Source organism: Gossypium raimondii, chromosome 7 (assembly GCF_025698545.1).
Source record: "Gossypium raimondii isolate GPD5lz chromosome 7, ASM2569854v1, whole genome shotgun sequence".
Classification (NCBI taxonomy): Eukaryota; Viridiplantae; Streptophyta; class Magnoliopsida; order Malvales; family Malvaceae; genus Gossypium; species Gossypium raimondii.
Window position 1 is genome coordinate 48,944,675 of NC_068571.1, and position 26,120 is coordinate 48,970,794.

A 26,120-nucleotide genomic window follows, 5' to 3' on the forward strand; every position below is an offset into this window, starting at 1 on the left:
ATAAGCTACAAAGCTTAGTAAGTTCGTACTAAATATACTCAACAAATCATAAAACACAAATAAGCAATTTGAAAAAATTAATGTATAACTCACGATAATATCAAACCTTCAGCTTATTCATATACATATGTGCAAAATCTTAACCTTTTCTATTTGAACTTCCTACTTACTTGTATATTCCTGTACAAATTCATAATGAACTTAAATATTCTCGTAACATTATCGAGCACTTAATGTTTTGTACACTAATTGCCATCGTATAGCCGAAGCTATTATAATCTCGCACACTAAGTGCCTTACATAGCCGAAGCTATCTCAGTCTCGCACACTAAGTGCATATATATAACCGAAGCTATTCCAAATCGCACACTAACTGTCATAATTAGCCGAAGCTATCTCAAATTTCATACTAAGTGCTAAACATAGCCGATTTATCGTTAAACATGATTGTATTCTCGTGTATACAATTTATGCAATAACAAAGCATTAAAAGCATAATTGTAACAAGTGCTAAACATAGTTGATTTATCGTTAAACATGACCGTATTCTCGTGTATACAATTTATGCAATAACAAAGCATTAAAATCATAATTGTAACAAGGTTTATTGCGTATGAACTTACTTGGGATGCTAAAACGGCGAATCGAGTCGTTTAGTCGATAACTTTAGTTTTCCCTCGATTTAGGTTCGAATTCCGCTTTTCTTGATCTATATAATATAAAATTTAGCTTATTCAATCACTGCTTTAATCTATTTAATCCAAAACACACATTTGAACATGTTTACACTTTTTCCCCCAAAGTTTCACATTTTTACAATTTAGTCCTTATTTCACAAAATCTCAAATTACACAAAATTTCAATACACGCATGCTTAGCTGAATTTATTAGAGGTCGCTAGCAGCCCAAAACTTGCATTTATTTCACTGTTCAACAACTCAATTTACACATTTCTCAATTTAATCCCTAATTAGCATTTTTATCAAAAATCACTTAATAAAATATAATAATCTATTAACAAATATTTATTTTTCACCATAAAAAAATAGAAAGCTTGAATATTCATCAATTTAATTTCACAAAATCATCAACAATTTCAAAAATTAAAACACGGGCTAGCTAGAATACGAAGCAACGATCACAAAAACATAGAAATAATTAAAAATGGGGCAAAAATTCATACCAATGCAAGGTAAATTGTTTTGCCGAAACTTCAAGCTCTCATGGCTTCCAAATTTTCTTAATTTCGGTTGTAAGAGATGAAAATAAAGATGATGGCTTATTTTATTTTATTAGTTTTATCTTTATTTTACAAATTACTTTAATGCCATTAATGAAATCATTAGAAAATCATATAATGGATGACTATTTATGTCATTATCCACTAACTATGGTCTAATCACATCATAAGGACCTCACATTTAATTAATCATAGCAATTGAGCACTTTAACAAATAGTATGCAACTTTTGTATTTTACGCGATTAAGTCCTTTTATCAAATTAACTAACCAATCGGTAAAATTAATTCACGAAATTTTCACACATATCAAATAACACGCTGCAAACACCAAAAATAATATTAAAATAATTTTACAACCTCGGATTTGTGGCTTCAAAATCACTATTCCGATTTAGCTAAAACTGGGTTGTTACAGGTGCTACATAATCGAGATCATTCGGGTTGAGAAAGATAAGAGTTTTACAATAACTTAAAACTTAAAATAATTTCAATAGAACTATAAAAGCAAGGTAAAATAATTTTTGAAGGCTTTAAAATCATTTAGAAACTCTTATTGAGTGATTAAAGTTGATCAAGGTTAAGTACGAGCTTCAAGGAACCCAAAACGACCGAGACAATGCAAGGAACCCTACCCAGGATACCTAAGCCTGGTATTATAGCATTTTAACTATTGTAAAGTCCTATTCTGATACCAATAAGTTAGGACCGGAACTTGGTTTCCTTAAGCCAAAACTCAGTTTAAAAACATATAAAACACCATTAAGTATCGGTAGATTTCAAATCATTTAAAACACATTCAAAATTACTCGTAGAACTCACATACATTCATAAGAGCATACTCTACAATTTCAAGGATCAAATTATAATTTATAAATCATCATATTAAAGTACATTATCACTTATCAACATGAAACAAATAATTACAACTTTTTTCAAGGGACAAAGCCTTTATGTAAATGTCATTTTGATACAAATTCTAAGATATCATCCAATGTTCAACATTCTTCTATCATCAAGTGGTGATGTGATACATCTAAATCACTAATTCAATCTTCTCGGAAATGGTTTCACCTACGGGTTCTAAATCATTACTGTGTGAGCTTGATGAGCTTAGTAAGTAACTAAAGATAAATCTATTTATCCTATCATTTTATAATGTTGATCCCCTCTTAAGCATGTCATACGAAGTCCACTCAACCCCCATTATAATGCTACAAATTGATTCATTTAAATTAATTAAATTATAGGCCTCAAATTACATTTTAATAGTTTATTTGTCAATCATTTATGGAATTCATGTTCCAAAATCTTATGGAAAGTTTGTATGGAGTTTAATCTCACACTCAATCCTTTAAACCATAGTTTCTTAACATTTTCATATATATATATACAAAAAATCTCTTTATGTATCATACATTTTATTTCTGTAACTTCACTAAGGGCATACGTGATTATCAATTACCATAATATCACTAAAGACATGTTCACTTAGGCCACACATAGTTAGAACTTGTTACCATATCAATTTCTTATTAGCTTATTTAGATTATGCACCTTATAGCCACATTTTTCATTTCATTTTCAACTTTTATCAAATTTTGAATTAACGCCTACTATAATCTTAGTAAAATAGGATTCAGATACACAGGAAATCTGCATACACTAATGAGCATCAAGGTGCTAAACCCAAAGGCAACAAAACTCCGAATGTATCATGATGGCCTCTGAAGAGGTAACGTAAGCCTAATGATATGCAAAACAAGCTATACCAAGGGGTAACGTAACAAAATTCCAAGTCTAATCACATAACTCTAGAACCCCACATAACACCATTACAAAATTCCAGTAAAAATACAAATGAGACCCTAATTGACTTGCCAACAATATCCTAACATTGCTACCACATAATCAAGATCTTTATTCACGTAGTATTTATCATCTTTCCATTTTTATGTTATAGCATATCAAATTTCATGATCTTAAATATACTTCATACACATTCATTTCCATTTAATGGTCCCCAAATGGTGGAGAGTCATGATTCATTTATTCATCTACTTTCACATAGTCATTTTCATGTTTTTACTATGTATAGACTCTATTGACAACTTGCAAGAATTAACAATTCATCACATACTAGGCTTAGGGCTCAACTAAAATTTTAGGCTCATTTGCTAGGCCCGGGCTTGACCCGACCTAAAAAATAAGCCTAAAATTTTGTTCAAACCTGGCCCGAATAAAAATGCTAAAATTTGAACCCAGCCTGGCCCACCTGTATTAATTTTTTATATTATTTTTATATAAATTTTTAAAAAAATATATAATACATCTAAAATATTAAAAATATTAAAATAAATGTTTCTAACAAATTGAAAATAAATTTAAAAAAATGCAAACTTAAATAACACTAAGATATGTGCAACTTAACAAGTAAATGCCTTTAAAATAGTAACAAAATTAACAATAAAACAAGAGATATACAATATCCAAATAATAACAACAAAATAGTAGCAACATAATAGTGAAATGGTAGTAAAATAGTGAAAAAAACTATAACAAAATAACAAAAAAACAACTTTTTTTTTTGCATATTTGGGCCGAGTCGGGCTTGGGAGAAAAAAGCCTTACCTGAGGTCCAACCCGTTTTCTAAACGAGCCTTATTTTTTTTCCCAAGCCCATTTTTCGAGCCATATTTTACCTAAATCCTCCTACTTTGGCCCGGCCCATGAACAGGTCTTACTTGGCTATAGTGACATTATTAACATTTTCATACAATAAAGTGTTTCATACATATTCATACACATCCTAAAATATTTTTTAACACTTCCATGGCAACCAAGATTTCACATCCCACAATTAATTAATGGCATCACTTGACCAATTCAACCTTTATTTGACAAGCAACGTGTCATTTGAAGCAATTAAATTCCCATGCATTCTCATATCGTACACGTAGACAAATAAAACATTTGTTAATTAAACACATTTAAAGAATGGAATGATTGTACAGGGTTAACCTGTATTTAGGAATGATTGTACACGTAGATAAATAAAACATTTGTTAATTAAACACATTTAAAGAATGTAATGATTGTACAGGGTTAACCTGTATTTAGGATTTGAATCCAAACACATGTGACTAATTTCTATTGGAGGTTTTGAGACATACCTTCCATGTCTCAAGACAAGATGGGTTTTACTATAATTTGATATGAAGATGTCTCGAGACATTGGGGTTTATGTCTCAAGACTTTGCGCCTTATGTCTTGAGACGAATTTCTCATGTTTTCTTAATTTAGTTTAATGTTTGTGTGTTTAATTTATGTCTCGATACTTGGAACAGAGCAAATTTATTTTAGCTTCGAAGTGACATTGTCTCGAAACAAAAGTCACATTGTCTCAAGACTTAAGTTAAATTTAAAGCAAGTAAATGCATGAGATGAAATAGTTAATTTTACTCTTATGGTCTCGAGGCATGTTCTTATCGTCTCGAGACTCTATATTAAAATGACCTAAAAGTAAGCATTTAACGCATGCAACAACAATCAAATTCATTCCTAAGCCAACTTATAAACAAATGCATAAACATCAATTTGGCATATACGGTAGCATGTTTAAACTTGCATATTCATCATCTAAGACATTGTAAGTCCTTACCACCAAAACATACAAAAAAAAAAATCAAAATATTAGATTTCAAAACTCAACCTAGGTACATGCCATAAACTATAAAAATATAAAATGAGTGCAAATTTGATCGGAGTTGAGTTGCTGAATATTGGATGCTTCGAACTTGATCTACTAAATCTTTACGAGACCAGTGCACGAAAATAAACAGCTAATGAACGATGATGATGGCAGCCAATTGGTGTCGGTGGAGTGGAAAACAACAAAGGCTTTTGTTGGGGATTTACGACTTTAAACTTCAAAGAGGGCTATTGATTGTTAAATAAGGGGAAAAAAGAAGATTTGTTTTTATTATTTTATAATATAATTTGTTTGGGTTAGACCCTACTCAAAAAAGATTTTATTCGAGCTTTAATTATTATTTAAACTCATTTTACCTATATTTTTATTTAAATTCTCAAAATTCTCTTACTTTTCAAGTGGATCTTCAAACTTAAATGCATGACCCTTGATCAGGTTTAATCCATGCTTTGCTGAAATTCAAGAAGCACAACATTCTTTTAGGATAATAATTCGAATCAGATTGCCTTAAGGTTGTTAATGTGTTGGCCTCTTCTTGTTTAGTATTATAATTAGTGATTGTTTAATGTTGAAAGACTCGCATCTGTCTTTCCTTCGAACACGCGACAGGATGCTAGCTGCTCTAAGGTAGCTCTGTTCTATGTAAACCGATTCTCTTGGGATGTTCCCTCCACTATTTCTTCCATTTCGATGAGTCTTGAAGATTATAAAAAACAGATTATTGTATTTAGATTGTATTTCTATTTGCAGAACCGACGAGAAAACGAGTCTAATACAACCCACATTACCTTGGAGCCAAAGAACAGTAATATCTTAGCTAAATCATAAAATTCCCAGAAAATGTCAATAAATCGTTAAAAATTACCACATCCATACTCTACCTAATGAGGCAAATCCAGAAACCCATAATTGCCCACTTACCAAAATCATATTATTGCAAATAAGGGTCATTCATTTAAGCTAAAACAACACAACTTCGAAAAATCCAGAACACCTTTTATTCTCTTAAAAAACACACCTCATCCAAGTGCAAAACCAACACAAATTTGCATCACAGTCAGCAGAAAGAAAGGGCATAACTTGGTATTGATTGAATAAGACTTAGTTCTTCTATTTTTTTATTTTTATTTTTTAGTTTCAGCATAAAGCAAGAGTGAAGCCTCACTTTGGGTCAGTGAAGAAGCTGTTGATACTGGGCATGATTTCTGGCGTCTTGTTGCGGACATATTTTCTCAAGAAATGTTCAGAATATTTTTCTCCCTCAGCAAAGTTGTCCAAAACCCCAGCAGCCCTGTTCTCCTTGGTTACCCTGTGAAAATCAATATATTCAACAGTTTAATTGATTCTCTCTCACAATCTTTCACTAATACCCAAAAAGACAATTTGGCTTGATAATTTGCCTATTTGCTTATTTTTTTATTTATTCACTTTTTAAAAGCAAAATAAGTTTTAATTTTCCACTCATTCGTGTCGACATAGACATGGAACTGTAGAAAGGGCGAGCAGGAAGTGCACTGCAATAGTGTATACCCGGGTTTGATTCCTCTCTAGGGAATCCCTGATCAGTAATAAAAAACAAATTGGATGGACCGATTGACTTGAAAAATCAATGTTGCAATTATGAAAACATCTCCAGGTGGCATTCTGTAATCTCGACAAGTAGCATTCCTCATTACGTGTCAAAAGAAGAGATGAATTTTGACAAAGATGGTTCAATTATAAAAGGAAAAATCCCTTTGTAAACCTACCCCATGATTATCGTTAAAACTTATATTTGATTTAAAGGTGCTATCAACTTTCACTTGAAACCACATGTATATGGCCAGTACCACCAACAATAGATACAAACCCATTATAGTAGTAAGAACAGCAGCTTTCACAGCTACAACAAAAACAACAATAACAGTAGCTTCCATACTTTCACAACAATAATAGTATTCACAACTCCCTCAACTAGACAACTACAGCAGCAGCTTTCCCAATTACTTTCACAAGTAGAACAAAAGTCGTAGCTTTGCTGAATACAGCAAAGATAACTTCCTTAGCTACAACAAATGTTTGGGACATGATTGGTGGTCCTGCTTATGTTTAAGGTCCAGTCCAGGGCCATCGGGCAAAGGTGAGGATTTCTTTGCTCTTTTAATTGTTTTTAGATTAAAATAAAGTAATATGATTTTTTTTTTCTTTTTGAGGTAATAGGTTCTTTATCTTGCTGATATGTTTTATGATTTAGCTAATTTGTTCAAATTTGATTCTTGAATCTAAACTTTATGATTGAGGACATTATAGGAAGTGATTATCGTAGGTTATTCTATTTTAAGTATATCGTATTGTTCAATGTTTTGCTTTTGCAATTGGTTAGATTTAGCTTTCATACATGATCGCCAATGATTAATGCATGTCATATAAATATACAAACATATAAAGAACTCGAAATCGAAATGATATTGAATCATATCCTAGGAGAAATTTAGATTATATAGCTCTCTTATGAATCAGTATAATTTCTTTAGTCATCCGAAGTTCGTCAAATAATGTAATTCTTACCATGTTATCCTATCCCTTGATCTGTCCTATCTCTTTGTAATACTTTGCTATGAGCTCTTTAGAGAAAGATATGTGATCTTATCTAATGATCAAACCGAAGATATTACTGATTTAGATTTCAAGAGAGGCAACTAAAATCTTTGTCCCATGCTGATTTAGGTTCTTCAAAAAGATGATAATACTAGCTTTCTTCTTGATTTCTGTCGCCTTTACTCTTGATCTTCTTGATCATGCAATGGCAAGTATAGCAACTTCTTACAATGCATGATAAGATGAATGTTTCAAGTAAGCTATTGTGGTCATTCCATCCGATTGGGGTTTTTCTTCCAATTCTATCAAAATCCCTAATGGATTCAAAAAGTGGAAGCGCTTCAAAGTGCCTAAACTGCATACGGTTTAAGTCGAATTTGTTATAGGCCATTTATAGAGACGATTCCACAGCTTGAGCTACCAATGACCTATAAGTCCTGACACAACTGGAAAATTGAAGAGCTTGCATATGGTTTAACTCGATTTATTATAGGTCATTTATAGAAAGAGCTACTACTTGAGCTACCTATGGCATATACCTCATGTATGAGGAAATATGCAAGTTATACTCAAGTGGTAGCATCCTCCCTGTGATTGACCAATATGCCATAGCTCATTGGTCGTAGATCAAGACCACCAAGCACAAACTCTTCAATTTTGACACTTTATCTATTTCGGCACTCCTTCCTTATGAATCTACCACCAAGAGTGTCAGTAAATTTGAAGCAACCCCCCCCCCCCCAAAAAAGAGAACAATATGTTGAATTTGCTGAGTGCTAGCAACTCTCAACAATGATTTGTATGAAAGGTATAAAAACATTAATCTCAAATGTGCTATTAATAAATCTCCAACAAATATCCATATATTTAAGAAATAATCATAAGCGTTTTATATATTAGAAATTTTGTATTCTATATTCGTATTGAATATAAATCAAACATAAAACACAGCGAATATTTAAAAAAAAAACCTATAAAAAGGCAAACTAGCTTATATATAACAAAAATCATAAATATATTAAAATATGAAAAGGAGAGAAAGACCTGACTTCAGGGTTGATGCAGATATTTCGCACCAACTGAAACCCGCAGATTCCGACAGCAACACCTACGGCCGCGAACAGCGGATACACCTGCAAAGCACCCCCAAATCCCCGTTTTTTCTTATTAATTCATCAGATCTGACAATCTACTATAACCTTTAGAAAAAAGTGAAATGGACCAACGACATGAATCTGAGCTTACCTCAGGCCTCAACCATCGATTTGCCATCGAGTGCACAGCAAGGACGCGAAATCAAAGCGATAGATACGCCAAAGAGAATAGAGAAAGAGAGCTTTGAAATTAAGGGAAAAAAGGAAGAAAACGGGAAGAAAAAACCACCTTTTATCTGGATGACTTGTTAGGGCATATTCTATTTCTTTTTTGCTTTAAAATAATTATACGCGGTTGAACCTAATTGGTTCGGAAACAGCGGTAACGTATGGGATTTATCCAATCTGTTGATGCCGCGTGGATTGCAGTGCTCTTTTCGAGGCTCTTGCAAAAAAAAAAAAAGAGATAATATTAGGTTATTGATATATAATAGAAGGAAAATGTTTATTTATTATATATCTATTATAATAGCTAGATTTAAAATTAAAATAGCTTACACAAATTGAAATTTAAAATAAAAAAGACAAGTAAAAATAAAAATTGATCATGGGTTGGGATTGGATTATGTTGGACTGAACTAATGTAAAATTTTAAGTTTATTTTGAATTAACTATTTTTATTATAATATTGTATATATTTTATTAATATTATTAATTAGTTTTAAATAATTTGTTTTATGCTTTAATATATGTTATTTTAAAGCTAATCTGTATGTTTTAAATACATAGTTTTTAAATAGATACATGTAGTAGAATTGTAGTATTTATAATATATATTATTTAATTTAATTATAAATAAAAATTATTAAAATTTGATATAACATTTTATACCTAACAAAAGACGATGAGATGTGAAGTTTCACGTTTGTTGTCAAAGCAATAAAAATAAACTCTAAACTAACTATCAAAGCTAAAAGTTTGAACAAAAATAACTGAAGTGTGACAAATACAATTAAAAGATATAACAAGTGATATTGGAGTCAAAGATAATCAAACACAAGTTACGAATACTAGGTTAAATTAGTACAATACAAAGCTATGTCAAAGATATGCCTTTTTTATATTTAAATTTAACTTTGAAGTTTCGTGCCTTGAGACAATATAGCTATATCTTAAGACTTGACCTATATATCTCAAGATGATAGCACCATGTCTCGAGACTTTGGCCTCTAAATTAATGTTTTTAGTTTCGATGTTTTATGGTTTTAGCGTTTATGTATCAAGACAAATATGATATGTTTCAACATATGTACCCAGGGAAGCATAGATCTCATAAAATTGTTCTTGAGTCTTTAAATACAATCTTGATGTCTTGAGATATGGCCTTAAAAATGCAGAAAGCAAGTATCACAAGTTGAGTCTATAAATGTCTCTATACATATACGAAATGCAATCAAATCATTGTAAGCATATTGAAAATACAAAAACGAGTCTGAAACTTGTAAAAATATGATCATTATCATAATAGATAAAAAAAATTTCGCTAGGCAAGTAAATTTTAACACTTAAATGTATGCATGAGCATATAATTTGCATCACAACTCAAACCAAAAGTAATTAATATTCTCAAAATAAATCAAGACATAACAAATATATCAAATATTCTAAAATCACATAGAGATATACTTAAAGATATGAAAATCCACTTAGTGGCTCAAGTACATCTTCAAACTAATAAAGTTCAAAGTAGGAGTTACGAAGTTGTAGATGAAACTTAGGGCTTGGTTGCTGGAATAATCAAATCAAATCTCGTATGTATCCCTACTACTTTCACACAAAACAAACATACTACGCGTTGAGCTTTTCAAAGTTTAATGGTGTTAGCAAAACCAATTTCATAATGTATGACCATTATGCAATTAAGCATGCTAAAATGTTAGCATCAATTAAATATAACTCATATAATCGAAACATTATCTTAAAGTATCAATTAACATATCATCACTAGCACAAACCCATAGATCAACATATCTCAAAGTTTAGTTAGGCAAAACCTCAATTCATGGTATAACATATTTTCAAATGCCAAATCTTCATATTTTTCAAGTTGATATTATCATAGCAAACATTAGTTTACATCAAGAAATTTGCCCTTATTGACCAATTATAAAACATAGAATAAATACATAGATCAATCCTCTAACCTTCCAAATAATCGTGCACAAGTGCCAAATGAGTAAATGTGCTCTAGTGCGTGTAAAACATGATTTTTCTCTTAAATGTAATACCTCTAAAATCACCATGCTATATTTGTAAAGTGTTATACCAGAAATATGCGGAGTGATTTTTTGAGTAAATGTAATGTGATAACTATGCACTAGTTACCCAAGTTACTAGTTAAGAGATTACCAGCCTAGTCGTTTAGGAATTATTCATGCAATTAAAATCAAATTCATAGAAAGCTAAGCTATATTATCTACCAAGTAAGCTAACTTAAACTTCCCCCTTCTTACTTTAGACTAATGCAATTAGTGGGGCGATGATCGATTAGTCAAATAGTTACTAACCAAGCAAACATATGTCTCGATTGTATCAATTGTCATCCCTAATCAATCTTCTCTTGACCTCATTCAAACTTAGGGATTGCAATTCAGGATCTCTTATCAGTTTTAACTAGTTCATAGCTCTCTTCTGGGTTTCACTATTCAACACAATCATATTAACATTCTACTCAATAAACTCTTATCTCAGTCTCATCTATCTACATGTCCAACTACAGTCGTCATTTGTAATTTATCAAGCGTTTTAACCAAATCAAACAACCAATCAATCTTTAACATGCACATTAACTGTACTTAACAACCAACATTCTAATCAACCATTAGAAAAATTTAGCACATGGTAATCAAAACACAAACAACCATTCTAAATATTAAATTAGTAGAAATGAATTAAAGCAAGAGTAGTTGTAAGATTGTTTTACTTTAGAAACCTAGTTTTGAAGTTTGTTTATGGCTTAAAGGTTTAATTATGAGATCAATCACCTTTAAAGATTAGAAAGCTAGTTTAAGGTTTCATTTGTTAATTCTCTTTTTCATTTTATTTTTCAAAAAAAAAAAAAAAGGCCAAAACAGAATAGGTGTCTATGCCTTTGCACCTTCCTTGTTACACAAAGGACACACTAAAAGGGGCAGCTGTGGACACCTAATTTTGTCTAGAGTATGCGATTTCGAATTTATTGGGATTTGAATCCATTAAAATAGAGGTTATATGATACTTTTGAGTAAAATCAATTTTGATTTTGATTTTGATTTTAAAGTTGAGTTAGTATTAATCTAGTTAGATTTTGGTTAAAATTTTGGTTCAAATAGCGACAAGCTGAATTGCAATTTATTTGTTTTGGAATATTTTGAAAATAATAAAAACGTTTTTTATAAATAAATTTGATTTTGTATTTAAATAAATTTTAATTATTAATAATGAGGTTCGATGGAAGAGCTCGTTCTGAGTCCAATTAAATTCCGACCCAAGTCCATATTTGAGCCTAGTTTTAAGCCCCATTTCGAGAAACGGTTTATTTTAAAGTCCATTTTGTTTTGAGGCCTAAAGGCTATTTCAGTTTATGGTTTTGAACCCTAAAGTGGTAGTAAATACCACTTATTATTGTATTTTTTATTTTTACTTTTGAAAATATCAAAAACTGCTAAAATGAATCTCGGAAATCAAAAGAAGGAAAATGAAAAAAAAAGTTTCTTTCTGATCAAGAACACAAGCATGGAAATCTAACATTTTTGATGCACAAATAAATAAATTTTAGAAACCTTAATTGCCTAAGGATTTAGATGAGCATTTACTTCTAGTACGATATGTTTAATTTTTTTTATCTCAAATTACAGTATCATTATAGAAATCCCGTATAGTGAACACAAGAAAACATCAACCACTATCAACATTTCAATAAAAAATTAAAAAAAATAAATTAGAAAAGAATACCTATAGGCACACACAAACACAGAGAGCACAAGCAGTAGCAGTTTCAGAATATCAAATGTATAATTTTTGAAATCGTTTTTTTCTTTTCCCCTTTGTTTTTTTTTTGTGTGGATGCATTGTTGATAATTGAGGTTTGGTTTCGAGAAGTTTTTGGGGCTTTGAGATGAGAAAGAGAGAAGGCTCTAATGAACATGACCTTACCAGGGTTTAAGCCTAAAGTCATGAGAGACCCATCAATTTTCTTAAGCGCAGAAGATAAAATAAATTTTCTTTTATCCTTAAAAATAGATTTGAGAAAAGGAAAGGGAAAAGTTATGATCTTTTCTTTGAGAAGAAGAAAAAGAAGAGTTTTTTTTTCTTCTTTAAAAACAGAAAAAATTTTGAAATTTCCAACCATTGCGTGCGGTGCTCCGCTAAATAATTTTGAGTTAGAATATTTGATTGTTTCATAGTGTGTTAAAACAAGTGGTGAAATATGACTATCTCTACTATTTAAACTTATATTAGAATAAGCGTATGTTCCAATCAAAATCTTTTAAGGTTGACATTATTTTAAAGACCAAACTAGTAGTCAAACCCATGTTTGATTAGTTTGAGGTTTTTTGTGCTAAAATTTTAGCTATATTGCTTGTCTCTTTTCATGTTGGAACAACAGTTAGAATTATCTATTTTGGAACAGTTGAAGTCTTTTATGTTGTCATGTTTGACTTTTAATTAAATATCATTAAAACTGCAAATGTGGAGATATTTCATAGTTAACATTCTAGGATAATCATCATCATTTGCTCATGTGACTTGGAGAAGAGGTAGAATAGTTTTATGTGCTGATGGAAATTGTTCTATAAATAGCTTTATTTGAATATCTTTTAAGATAATTATCAGTGTTTAAAGTTATATTAAACTCTTTTATCTCTTGGTTGCTAACCAACTTTGGAGAATAGGTATAAATAGTTAGCTAGTCAACTTCCTTATTAGCCATTTTGGGGTGTGCATAGACACTCATTGTTTAGAAATTTTTGTGGGGAGATATTGAAGGTAATGTGAGGTATTTGAAGAGACTTATTTGTAATAATTTGGGTTAAATTTGAGACTTCTCAACTTCCATTTCAACATAAGATAGAGAGATTATTTTTAAAACATTAAGTCGGAATAAAGTGCAAGCTGAAGGCTACCTGACAAATGAGAGGAAAATAAAGGGAAAAGAGAAAGGGAGGGTGTTTTTCAAAAAAAAAAAAAAAAGTTTTGGGGGGTTAAATAGTGAGCCAAATGGGAAAATTTCTATCTAGTCCCTTCAGTTTTTTTTTAATTTTCAAGTGTTTCTGCTTTTTGAGATAACATGATTGGTCCCTTTAAGTTTTAATTTCATTTGAATTTAGAAAATTTTTCAATCAAGTCCCTTTTCTTTCACATTGTTTTTAAAATTTGAAATTAAATATCTTCTTAATTTAATTTAATTTTTTTAGAATTAAAATTTTCTAAAGTGTTCTTTTAGACTGATATATTTTGCAACTTAATTGATTTTGATTATAATTTTCGTGTTTTTTATAACTTTTTATTACTATTAGTGTTTGATTTTGCTTGTGAAAAGTTTTGACGTATTTATCGAGTTATCCTTATTGTAAAGTTAAACTTGACTCAAACTCGAAATTCAAATTATTTATTCGAGCTAATCCGAAATTTGAAAAGATTTTCAAGTCGAATTGAGTTTTGCTCACCCCTAATATAAATACAAGGTGTTGATAACATTTTATACATGACAGTTACTACCAAAACGTATTTAAAAACCATAATTTACAAAATAGGACCTACTAGTAAAATAAATATTGTGAAAATGCTGATGCGTGGATTAAAGAACTAGGACACTCACTCTACCAAAATGGCTCATGTACCATGCTTTATTTTATATGTCTACGTAAAAGATATCACAACTCCTAACCTTTATAGAACTTAGACTACCCCATTAATTAGATATTAGCAATTATAATAAGGATCAATCAGTGGCAAGCATTCGAATGGGTTCATGGCCTATAAATTTGTTGTTCGTCTTTAGCTACTCATTCGAAGATATTTTTGAGACAATGGAAACAGTTTCCATGAAGAAGAGATTTGTGATAACCAATGTAGTCTCCATTTTATGTATGCTTATTGCAGTTCACGCTCAAGGAGACTTCCCTTCTGATTATTCTTCTTCGCAATCTGAATTTCCTCAGAATTCTCAGGACATGAAATACCCCAGGGAGACCCAAAAGTCATCTCTTGAAGAACAATCACGTTCTCCCAATACCTCTCTCTCTTCAGAATCTATATTTCCTCAAGACCCCAATGAGCCTTTTGAAGACCCTTTTGAATCAGAATTTCCTAATGAAACAGATTCAAATGTCAAAATCCAGTCACCTCCTCCATCTCCCGCACCTTTGTCCTCAGCTACACCACCCTCACCTACAAAACCTCCATATCCTCCTAAACATCCATGGATTTTAGATAACACTTGTAAAACAAGGTGTTCTACGCTTTGCATAAGACACAAAGTTCCTCTTCTTAATAACCTATGCAACGAAATCTGTGGGAAAAGATGCATACTCTATTGCTGGCAGCTTGTCTACAACTGTACCATTCATTGTGCATATTCCATGCCCAAACTTTGCAAATCCGGTAAAAAGACTTTTAAGTTAACTTGTCTTTTAAATCTTTTCATGGTATCAATATCGATTTCTGATAAAAACATTTCTTGGTATCCTTGTTCTTTCAGACAAGAAGAAAGAAGCAGGATATGTGAGTTACTGCTATCACAAATGCATCAAGAAATTCTAGGCTACGAATCTCATTTCATATTGCAGGGAATTTGAGATCCATGGAACTGAAGCTATATTTGGTTTATCTCAAATGAAAGTACATTAGAACTGTCATTAGGAAGTTGATACTTTTTGATTGATGAAATAAAACTGGAGAGGAATTGTAATTTCAATATTCCACCTACTCGTTGCAATGCAAAGAACGAGCTCTAATTTTCATTTCAGTATTTCACCTACTCACTGCAATATTAACATCTTATGATGCTCTAATATCATGCAAAGAATGAGTTCCATTTGTCATTTCAATACTTCACATAACATCTTTCCATGATGGAATCATGCCAAGAATGAGTTAGATTTGTCATTTCAGTATTCCACCTACTCTTGGAAACCTTACCATTACATGAGCCAAATATCAAAACGAAAATTTATGAGAAATACTTTAATTATAAAATATAAACATACATTATTTAATTACTCAAAACCTTATAGTCAAAGAGGAAATTATGCTTGATTTTTATAATTGATTTCAATTTATAGTTAAAATTATAAATAATTTTAGACGAAGAGTTAAATCAACTAAAATTAGTATTTTCATTATCTATTTATTTTAAGCACATTTGATAATCCATATTAAAAGAATGGGAAACTATAAAAATAATCACTTTTAGTTTTCTTTTCTATTTTGACTGAAAAAACTATTTTTATCCTAGTTGAATATCAAAGTTGGCATTTAAAACCCATTTGGACTACCACGTAGGATTGCTGTTACGAAGGTAATGGAGTTTAATGGCAGAATGACTACTTCGTAACAAAACAATAACATAAGTGACTAAAACGTAATATTTCAAACATAAGTGACTAAAATGTAATATGAGGCAAACAAAAGTGACTATTTTTTTAATTTACCTTAAAAAGAAAACGATAAGATTTTTATTTATGTCAAAATAAAATAATTATAATAATAACATTTCTATAATTAATTTAACTTGTCCGATATGGTAAATATAATCCAACATTTTTTATTCCGATCATTACAACCAGAGAATATGACCCTATAGGTTCTTATATCATTGGTATTATAACCATGTTATCATAGAAATTAACAAAATTTTTAATGGAATGACAAGTTGACTTTTTGATTTAATATGTATGGACTAATTTGTCCATTTTAAATAGAGAAGGCAAAATACAACCCTAATAGTAATACATAGGCTCCATAGTACTTTTACTTATATATCAACACTTGTGAATAGTTAAAATTTACTTATATATGAACACTTGTGAATAGTTTTATTTCTCCAAATTTCTCAGATCTGATTAGCTCCAAACTGCGAGTGGAAGGGAAAAAAAAAGTAATTTGCACTCTCTTCTCTTCATTATCTCTATAAAGGACAGTTTAATATGACTCTTCGTTTGGCTTCATAGGTACTTATTTACCAGCCAGATTTTCAGAATTGCATTATGGGCCTGAATACTTGCTTTTTTGCTGCTCCCTTGTGTGTGTATTCACCATTAAAGACCTAACTTATGTTTTAAGGCAACTGTTCCTTGTTTATGTTGCTTTTGTGGATTTTGTTATTCACTGTAAACTTATCCTCCAGTCAAAGTAAAAATGATGTCTTAACCAAATCTTATACCATCTGCACCAGCTACTATAAATGACCTTATTTTGCGTCTGTTTGCCAATGACTTTTGATACACTGATCCTGGAAGTCTACATTTTTGCTGTCTCTGCTTAAAACTTGATTTCCTCCAACATATTACTGTACTATCTTCAAATATCTATAATATTGATTGTCCGTATTTTTAGGTGGATGGAAGTGTAACTACAAAGCAGGGTGTTTGATTTGTCTTCACCGATGGTTCAAGGATTATATTTCGTTGATCGGTATGTCATTGCTTTGTTTCCCTTACTCAAACTTTAAGGCTCATAACTTGCTTACTCTTTATCACATGTTAATTTCATATGCATACAGGGAACTGGTTCAGCCGGTGCTACCATTCAAATCTGTATTGAACAGTTTAAACCACATGCTTCCAGACACGACATGGATGCCCTCAAGTCATTAATAGCTCAGTTACTGATGATTTTACATATATTCCTCTGGGCAAGTTATGAATAAATTGTTTGCTTGTATTTCAGAACACTTTACAGGAAGAGAAAGCTACAGTCATCACATAAACCGCACTCATCCTGAATCTTACTTGTCAACTGTTATCTCAAGTGGCCGTTTCGCTCCATGTAATTTATGTGGACTGTTTATGCAGCAATAAAGCATCTAACTTCCACCGCTAGATAATGAAGAGCAAGTGGGATCCAGTAATATATTTCTGTTGATAAGACATCCGCACAGGCTAAAAAGAAATGCCTTTCGAATGGTAGATTAATGGAATTATGTTGGAACTAAGAACACAGATGAATGAAACAAGCAGTTTCTTGAGCTTGAAGGCTCGATACTTGCTGTGAATACAAAAATAGAATCGGGCTTGAAGAACTAAAGAAAGCAAAGAATTAGGAGAGCATTAGATGAAGAATTCTGATGAATTTTCGTTAACTCTGAAAGAAGGCTTAATGCCAATACATATACCAGACACAAGCTGGTAAAAAATAAGCAAATGTCACCTAAACATTTACCTAACTCCACTAAACTACATTGAAACTTGTTAAACATAATTTGTACACTTTGCAAAGCTGATTTTTTAGCTTAAGCTTCACCTAATTACATCAAATATGTTACCTACTTAGTTCAAATCTGACTAAGTTACAAAGCAACACTTGAAGTAACAAAACAAAATGAAATACAACAGCAGCAATGTGCTTCAGCTGCTACATGCATGGCTCAGGTAGCTCCTCTGCTTCTTGGCTGCATGCAGGTCAACTTCAACACTCCTCCTTGGCTTGCATGCTGCATACTCCCATTTTGACTCTCAAATGCACGAACCTTGACACATTAAGGGGCTTTGTCAAGATATCAGCAAGCTGATCCTCAGAACTGCAATGAATCAGTTTCACCTCTTGAGCTTGTTCCATTTCCCTAACAAAATGAAACTTAATCTTGAAGTGCTTTGTTCTCCCATGGAACACTGGATTCTTTACAATTGCAACAACATATTGGTTGTCACGTTTAATCTCTGTTGCTTCCCTTTGGTGAAGATTCAAGTCTGTCATGATCTTTTTTAGCCAAATGGCTTGGTTAACAGCACTAGCAGCTGCTACATACTCAGCTTCAGCAGTTGATTGAGCAACAACATTTTGCTTCTTCGAACTCTAAAAAAAAAATGGTTGAACCAAGGGTAAACAGATACCCTGAGGTGCTCTTCATATCATCTATCGATCCAACCCAGTCACTATCAGCATAACCAAGTAGCTTCATGCTATCAACTTTGCTGAACATCATTCCAAAGCTCAGTGTACCTTTGATGTACCTGAGAATTATTTTGGCAGCTTGTAAATGCTTCACATTACATCAATGTATGAATCTAGATAACAGACTTACAACAAACATAATGTTTGGTCTAGTGGCTGTCAAATAGAGCAGGCATCCAACCAAACTTCTGTAGGTTGTGCCATCTACCTTCTCTCCAATAGTAACTGGTGTGCTTATTGCCTTGCAGTTCAACATGGAGAATTTATTCAAAATCTTCAAGGCAAATGCCTTTTGACTTAGGAAGATCCCTTGTTGAGTTTGAGACACTTCCATGCCAAGGAAGTAGGACATTTGTCCCAAGTCTGACATCTCGAACATCTTCTCCATCTTTCCTTTGAAATCAACCAACGTGGCAATGTTACTTCCTGTCACCAGTAGATCATCCACATGCAAGGAGACTATGAGTTGTGTTTCATCATCGTCCTTTTTTACATACAAGGTTGGCTCACTGATGCTTCTTTCAAATCCCAAGCTAGCTAGGTAGCTGACAATTCTGTCATACCAGGCTCTTGGTGCTTGTTTTATGTAACACCCCTTACCCGAGACCATGGCCGGAGTCGAGCATGAGGCGTTACTTGACTTAACTTAAAAGTTCGGGGCATAAAAATTTACTTTAAAATTTAATTTCATCATTCATAATAAAGCTGTCCTCCTGTACAGCAGTCACTAAAATAATTATAATTCAAGCTACGAAACTCGAAATTTAGATCCATAAATTTTCCATAAAACTAGACTCATATATCTATTCACCATAAAATTTTCAGAATTTTTGCTTTAGCCAATTAGTACAGTTTATTAGTTGAAGTCTCCCCTGTTTCACTAATCGACTATCCTAACCACTCATCACTAAAATTTAATTATCTCTTATTAAAGACTTCATATGGTGATTAAACTTATTTCTACTGAAAATAGACTCATTAAGGAGTCTATACATATAAATTATAACTCAAAATTCCTTCTGTACAATTTTTAATGAATTTCTAAAGTCAGAACAGGGACTTCAAAACATTCTTGCCCTGTTTCACTAAAATTCAAATATCTAAAAGTATATAATTCTTTTGCTTACTCCACTTCTTTCCTATGAAAGTAGACTCTTTCAGCTTTAATTTCATATCTCACTCAACTTCTAATTCTATTTCCACTATTTTTGGTGATTTTTAAAAGTTACATCAATGCTGCTGTCCAAGAACTGCTCCATTGCAATTTTTAAAAAATTCAATATAACCCTTTATAATTGTCTAACCTTCCCGCAAATTTCAAATCACAACCAATTCCAAGATTTCATCTACTTCATTTAAATACTAATGAAGTTCAACCAATCAACCATTTCAAACTAAAACATGTATATATTTCGATATCTAACGCAACCATAACATTCAAATTTACTTTTTACTTCAATTCCCTATACATACCATATAAATCCAAAAGTTGCTTAACATAAACTAATGGAGTATATCCGGTAGTGTGATTCTTGATGTAGATCCGATCCTCGAATGTATAAATACGTTAATCTACAAAACAATAAACACACACATGTAAGCTTATAGAAAAGCTTAGTAAGTTCATAGGCATAAAACATAAATCTTACCAAACACTTGTACACTTATACAATATACACCATTACTAAATTTACTGTCAACCACAATCTTTGGTGAGTTCCTTGGTATAAACTCACTACTACTTATTCTTTACCATAATTCCTTTGGGCTCATTTGTCACTTACCATCCTTGATCAAAATTAAGGAACGGTTATGGAAATTTGAGTACTTCACTTTCACTTTGCCATATGACCTCTTATCACTTGTCCTTGATCGATAAGTGTAGCTAGGCTACCACTTATCACTTTACCATTTGATCGGATAAGTGTAGTAAGCTACCACTTATCACTTTATCACTTGATCGATAAGTGTAGCCACTTATCACTTTGTTTCTTGATCGATAAGTGTAACCACTTATCACTTTGTTTCTTGATCAGATAAGTGTAGCTAAAACTACCACTTATCACTTTGTCACTTGATCGTAAGTACTCAAACCGACGTTCCACTTAATTTGATCATTTATTCGATTTTCACATTTTTATTTTATTCTCATTTCAACAATAAATACATTTCACCATACATTGTATAATTCATGAAATTAACATTTAATCATTAAATTTCAGCCATATGAACTTACCTGGATCCAATTTGCAGAATTTGTAAAAGTTCGTGGACTAATCGGCTACTTTTTCTTTTCCTCGACTTGTTTCAGGTTCTCGATCTAAAATGCAAATTTATTCATTCATCAGCATTTAATTCAATTCTAATTCATTTCACAATTTATGCCCTTTAATTTTCGAAGTTACACTTTTACCCCAAACTTTACAGTTTTTACAATTTGATCCCTACTCAATTAACCCCTCAATTGATCTAATTTTTCTCAATTAACACATTTTCCAACTATTTTAGACTAATACATAGCCTTTTATACTCAAAACCACAACACCAAACCTTAATTCCCAACTTTTTCACAATTAGGTCCCTAAAATCAATTTCTATCAAAATTACTTAATAAAATCATCATATAACAAAATTAAAGCTTCAATTTCATGTTTATTCATCATAAAAATCCAACACTAATCAATGGTAACTTTCAAAATCAGCCATGGAATCAAAAACTAATGAAATAATTAGTTGGACCTAATTGTAAAAGTATCAAAATCACAAAAATTAGAAGAAATAATCAAGAATTAAACTTACATGATTCAAAAATATGAAAACCAGCTTATTCCAGACCTCCTATGGCGTTTTTGCTGATAAATTGTGAAGAGATCTCTAGATTTTTCACTTTTGTCTTTGTTTTAAATATTTAATTTGTTAAGTTTCCAATTTTGCCCCTGTTTCTCCTTACCTTCTGCTGATTTTTCTTCCCCAACCGTCCAGCCCATATAATTTGGGCCTAATAGCCTTTAAATCCCTCCACTTTAGTCACTTAAGCTATTTAATCCCAATTTAACAAATTTTACACTATTCCCAATTTAGTCCTTTTAGTTAATTAACTATCCAAACGTTAAAATTTTCTAACTAAACTTTAATACCAACTCAATGACACTCTATAAATATTTCTAAAATATTTATGGCTCGGTTTAAAATCTTCGAGGTCTCGATACCTCGTTTTTTATTTTAATTATTTTAATATTTATTCCTAGTACACTATTCACTATTTCAAAAATTTTCCTAACTTCACATTTAACTTATACTTACTAAATTTATAATATTTTCTACTCGTTTGTCAGATTTAGTGATCTCGAATCACCATTCCGACACCACTAAAAATTCAGGCTATTACATTTTAAGCCATACAAGGCCTTCTTCAGCTTGTAAACATTATCTTCCTTGCCTGCTACTTTGAAACCTTCAGACTGTTCAACATTTATCTCCTCTTCAAGAAAACCATTGAGGAAGGTAGACTTTACATCTAGTTGATAATCTTCCAATGCTTCTATGCAGCTAAAGCAACCAACAACCTAATTGTATCAAGCCTAGCCACTAGTGCAAATGTTTCAAGGTAGTCAATGCCATACCTCTGACTGAATCCCTTTACTACCAGCCTTGCCTTCAATTTGTTCAAAGTTCCATCAGCATTATACTTAGCTCGAAACACCCATTTCACTCATATGACATTTCTATTGGTTGGTCTTGCAACTAGCTCCCAGGTCTGATTCTTATCAATCATGCTTATTTCATCGAGCATAGCCTGTTTCCACCCTTGTTGAGCTTCAACCTCTTCAAAACAACTTGGTTCAACAGTAGCCACATCAACCCTCTCATATATTTTAGCTAATGGTCTGGTTCCCCTAACTGGCACATCACCAATGTCTATTTCAGGATCATTTCGATCAACTTCAGTCTGATCTATCACCAGGTCTTCAGCAGCAGCCTTTGGTTTATTTTTATCCCAATTCTAACTTGACTTCTCATCAAATATAACATCCTTGCTCATAAAGACTTTGTTAGATGAAGGGTCCAAGATCCTATAGCCTTTCTTGACACTGCTATAGGCCACCAAGATGCTAGGTTGAGCCTTCTTGGCCAGTTTGTCTCTTTTTACTATTGGAACATGTGCATAACATATGCAACCAAAGACCCTCAGGTGAGCAACTGATGGTTTGAACCCAAACCAGGTCTCGAATGGAGTTTTTTGAACCAATGCCTTGGTTGGTAACCTATTTTGAAGACACACAGTAGTGTTAATTACCTCAGCCCACAGGATCTTGGGTAAATTTTTCTCAAACAACAAACATCTTGCCATATCCATCAAGCTTCTATTCTTTCTTTCACTAACACCATTCTGTTGAGGTGTGTAGGTGTTCGTGAGTTGGTGCTTGATGCCAGCTTCATCATAGAAACCCTGAAACATAGCTGAGTTATACTCTGAGCCATTATCAGACCTTAATGTCTTGAGTTTGCAACCTGTTTCTATTTTTGCTGCAGCCTTGAACTTCTAAAATACTGAGGCCACTTCTGACTTGTGCTTTAGGAAGTAAATCCAACAATACCTCGAGTAATCATCAATAAATACGATAAAATACCTACTGCTATTCAAGGACAGTGTCTTCATAGGGCCACACACATCAGTATGGATTAGTTGCAACCTTTCAGAAGCTCTCCAAGCCTTGTTTGAAGGAAATGACAATCTGGCTTGCTTTCCTAATTGACACACCTCACAAACATCTTCTTTCTCAACTGATTTGGAGAAGTTTTCAATCAGGTCCTCTTTGGTCAGCTGAGCCAGTGACTTATAGTTGACATGTCTTAGCCTCTTGTGCCACAGCTTGGATTCATCTAAAACAGCTGTGTAGGCACTATCTGAGCTCTTATTCCAGTCTACTATAAAGCTTTTGTCAGCCATGGTCACTGACATAAGCTTGGATCTACCTAGATCACTGATCAGGCATTCTTTGCCTTTGAACACTACTGAATAACCCTTTTCTAGCAACTGAGCTATGCTGAGCAGATTTCTATCAATTTCAGGCACAAACAAGACATTAGAGACAAGTTTGTTACCTGTAGGAGTGTCTATCAGCACATCTCATTTGCCTTCTGCTTTGATGAAGTGTCCATTTCCAACTTTTACCCTTATTTTGAAGCTTCTGTCTATTGTCTTGAAGATAGCAGCATCAGGGGTCATGTGGTTTGTGCAACCACTGTCTATCAAGCATCCTTTTGTGGCTTTTCCTTTGGCAGCTGAGCAAGAGACTGTAAAGACTTGCTATTCCTGGTCACTGCCTTCTTCTGCCACTTGAGCTTAAGCTCTTGACTATTAAGGTTGGTTTTGTCTCAGCTTGCCTTTGTTTCTGCAAACTTTCTCAGCATGACCTATCTTTTTGTAGACTTTGTACTGAACATCAGGCTTGAACCAACAGTTTGCTTCTAAATGACTGAGCCTTTTGCAATGTGGGCAAGATAAATACCTTCTTCTTGCTCCACCTCTTCTATGCTTGTCAGACCAGGCCTTTTTTCCCTTTGTAGCTAGAGGAGCTCAAGGCAGGTCTGCTTTTGGCTTGAAAGGCACCTTTTTGATGCTTCTCCTATCTCCTGGCCCTTCTTTGCTCTTGAGCATAAAGAGCATTGATCAGCTTAGTCAAGGAGATGCTAGTCAGATCTCTTGAATCTTCAAGGGAAGAAATCTTGGCTTCATAACTCTCAGGCAATATTGAGATAACCTTCTCTACAATTCTTGCTTCACTAAACTGGTCCCCAAGCAATTTGATGTTGTTCACAACAGCCATGATTCTATCTGAATATTGCTTCACTATTTTTCTTCCTTCATTTTCAAATTTTCAAAGTCCATTCTCAAATTCAATAGCTGTTGTTGGCTCATTCTTTCAGTCCCTTGAAACTCCTCATTCAGCATATTCTAGGCCTGCTTTAGTGACTCACAAGCCATGATCCTTGTGAAAATCACATCAGACACACTGTTTTGGATGCAATACATGGCCTTGTGTCTCTTGGTTCTTTCATCTGTGTGCTGTCTGATCTGAGCCACTATGGGATTGGCTCTTAGAGATGCTGGTTCAACATCGGAGTTAACAACTTCCGACAAGTCAAATGCCTGTAGGTAGGTTTTCATCTTTACTACCCAAATGTGGTAGCCTTCTCTATTGAACACTGGTGGTGGAGCTGGTGAGAAATCGGATAAAGACATGGTTTTAAGGATTGAAAAAATGACAGGTCCACTAAGAAGATGATCTCATACTAATTGTTGGAACTAAGAACAAAGATGGATGAAACAAGCAGTTTCTTGAGCTTGAAGGCTCGATACTTGCTGTGCAAACAAAAACAGAATCGGGCTTGAAGAACAAAAGAAAGCAAAGAATTAATAGAGCATTAGATGAAGAATTCTAATGAATTTTCATTAACTTTGAAAGAAGGCTTAATGCCAATACATATACCAAGCACAAGTTGGTCAAAAATAAGCAAATGTCACCTAAACATTTACCTAACTCCACTAAACTACATTGAAACTTGTTAAACATAACTTGTACACTTTGCAAAGCTGATTTTTTAGCTTAAGCTTCACCTAATTACATCAAATATGTTACCTACTTAGTTCAAATCTGACTAAGTTACAAAACAACACTTGAAGTAACAAAACAAAATGAAATACAACAGCAGCAATGTTCTTCAGCTGCTATATGCATGGCTCGGGTAGCTCCTCTGCTTCTTGGCTGCAGGTCAACTTCAACAAATTCTACTTTGACTCGATTGCAACTAATAAAATCTTGTTGTAGTTGCTAATCTTTGAAAAAGATAAAATGTTTAATGGAAGTTTTTGGCGTGATGGACAAATTGAAAAACAGAGTAAAACAATAACACTAAAGATTGTTTATAGAGTTCAATTTCCTTACATCTATGAAGCTTAATTTGGTAAGTAAATTTACTATCTTTAATCCGCAATACAACAATTGTATTAAATTCTATCACTTTTCTAGTATAACAATCTCACTTTTGTATCTAAATACCTAGACCACTCACCTCTCAATCCCCCTTTCGGCAGTAAACAAAATGTGTTTACTCTTTGAAATGCACTCAATAAAGTGTTCCACAATGAACAAATTAATACTCTCTAGATCAAAACTTATACAAATCTCTTAATATATAAGAGGTTTCGAGGCTTGTTAACATATTAAACATCAATTACAATCCAATTCGTTTTCCCCCATCCAAGGAATCCAATTGTTGGATCATCCAATCCAATCTTGAAGATAAATTGCTTCAAATGGATTGGTCTTCAAAGTCAGA

At 32.6% G+C, this 26,120-nt stretch overlaps 1 protein-coding gene across 1 annotated transcript; it reads right to left on the reverse strand.

The window, feature by feature from the left end:
* Positions 1-5,925: 5,925 nt before the first annotated feature.
* LOC105784633 (uncharacterized) lies at positions 5,926-8,941 on the reverse strand. Its single transcript, XM_012610558.2, has 3 exons — positions 8,773-8,941; positions 8,572-8,660; positions 5,926-6,259 (listed from the first exon to the last, which is right to left on the reverse strand). Exons 1-3 carry the CDS (start codon positions 8,797-8,799, stop codon positions 6,112-6,114), a joined length of 264 nt encoding a protein of 87 aa, XP_012466012.1. The 5' UTR covers positions 8,800-8,941; the 3' UTR covers positions 5,926-6,111.
* Positions 8,942-26,120: the final 17,179 nt, after the last annotated feature.

Excerpts from the sequence above, each read along its gene's own strand:
- LOC105784633 (XM_012610558.2), bottom strand. The coding sequence starts at position 8,799 with ATGGCAAATCGATGGTTGAGGCCTGAG. Across the intron at positions 8,661-8,772 it reads ATCGATGGTTGAGGCCTGAG|GTGTATCCGCTGTTCGCGGC; the intron begins GTAAGCTCAGAT and ends GGTGCTTTGCAG. Across the intron at positions 6,260-8,571 it reads TGCATCAACCCTGAAGTCAG|GGTAACCAAGGAGAACAGGG; the intron begins GTCTTTCTCTCC and ends TGATTTTCACAG.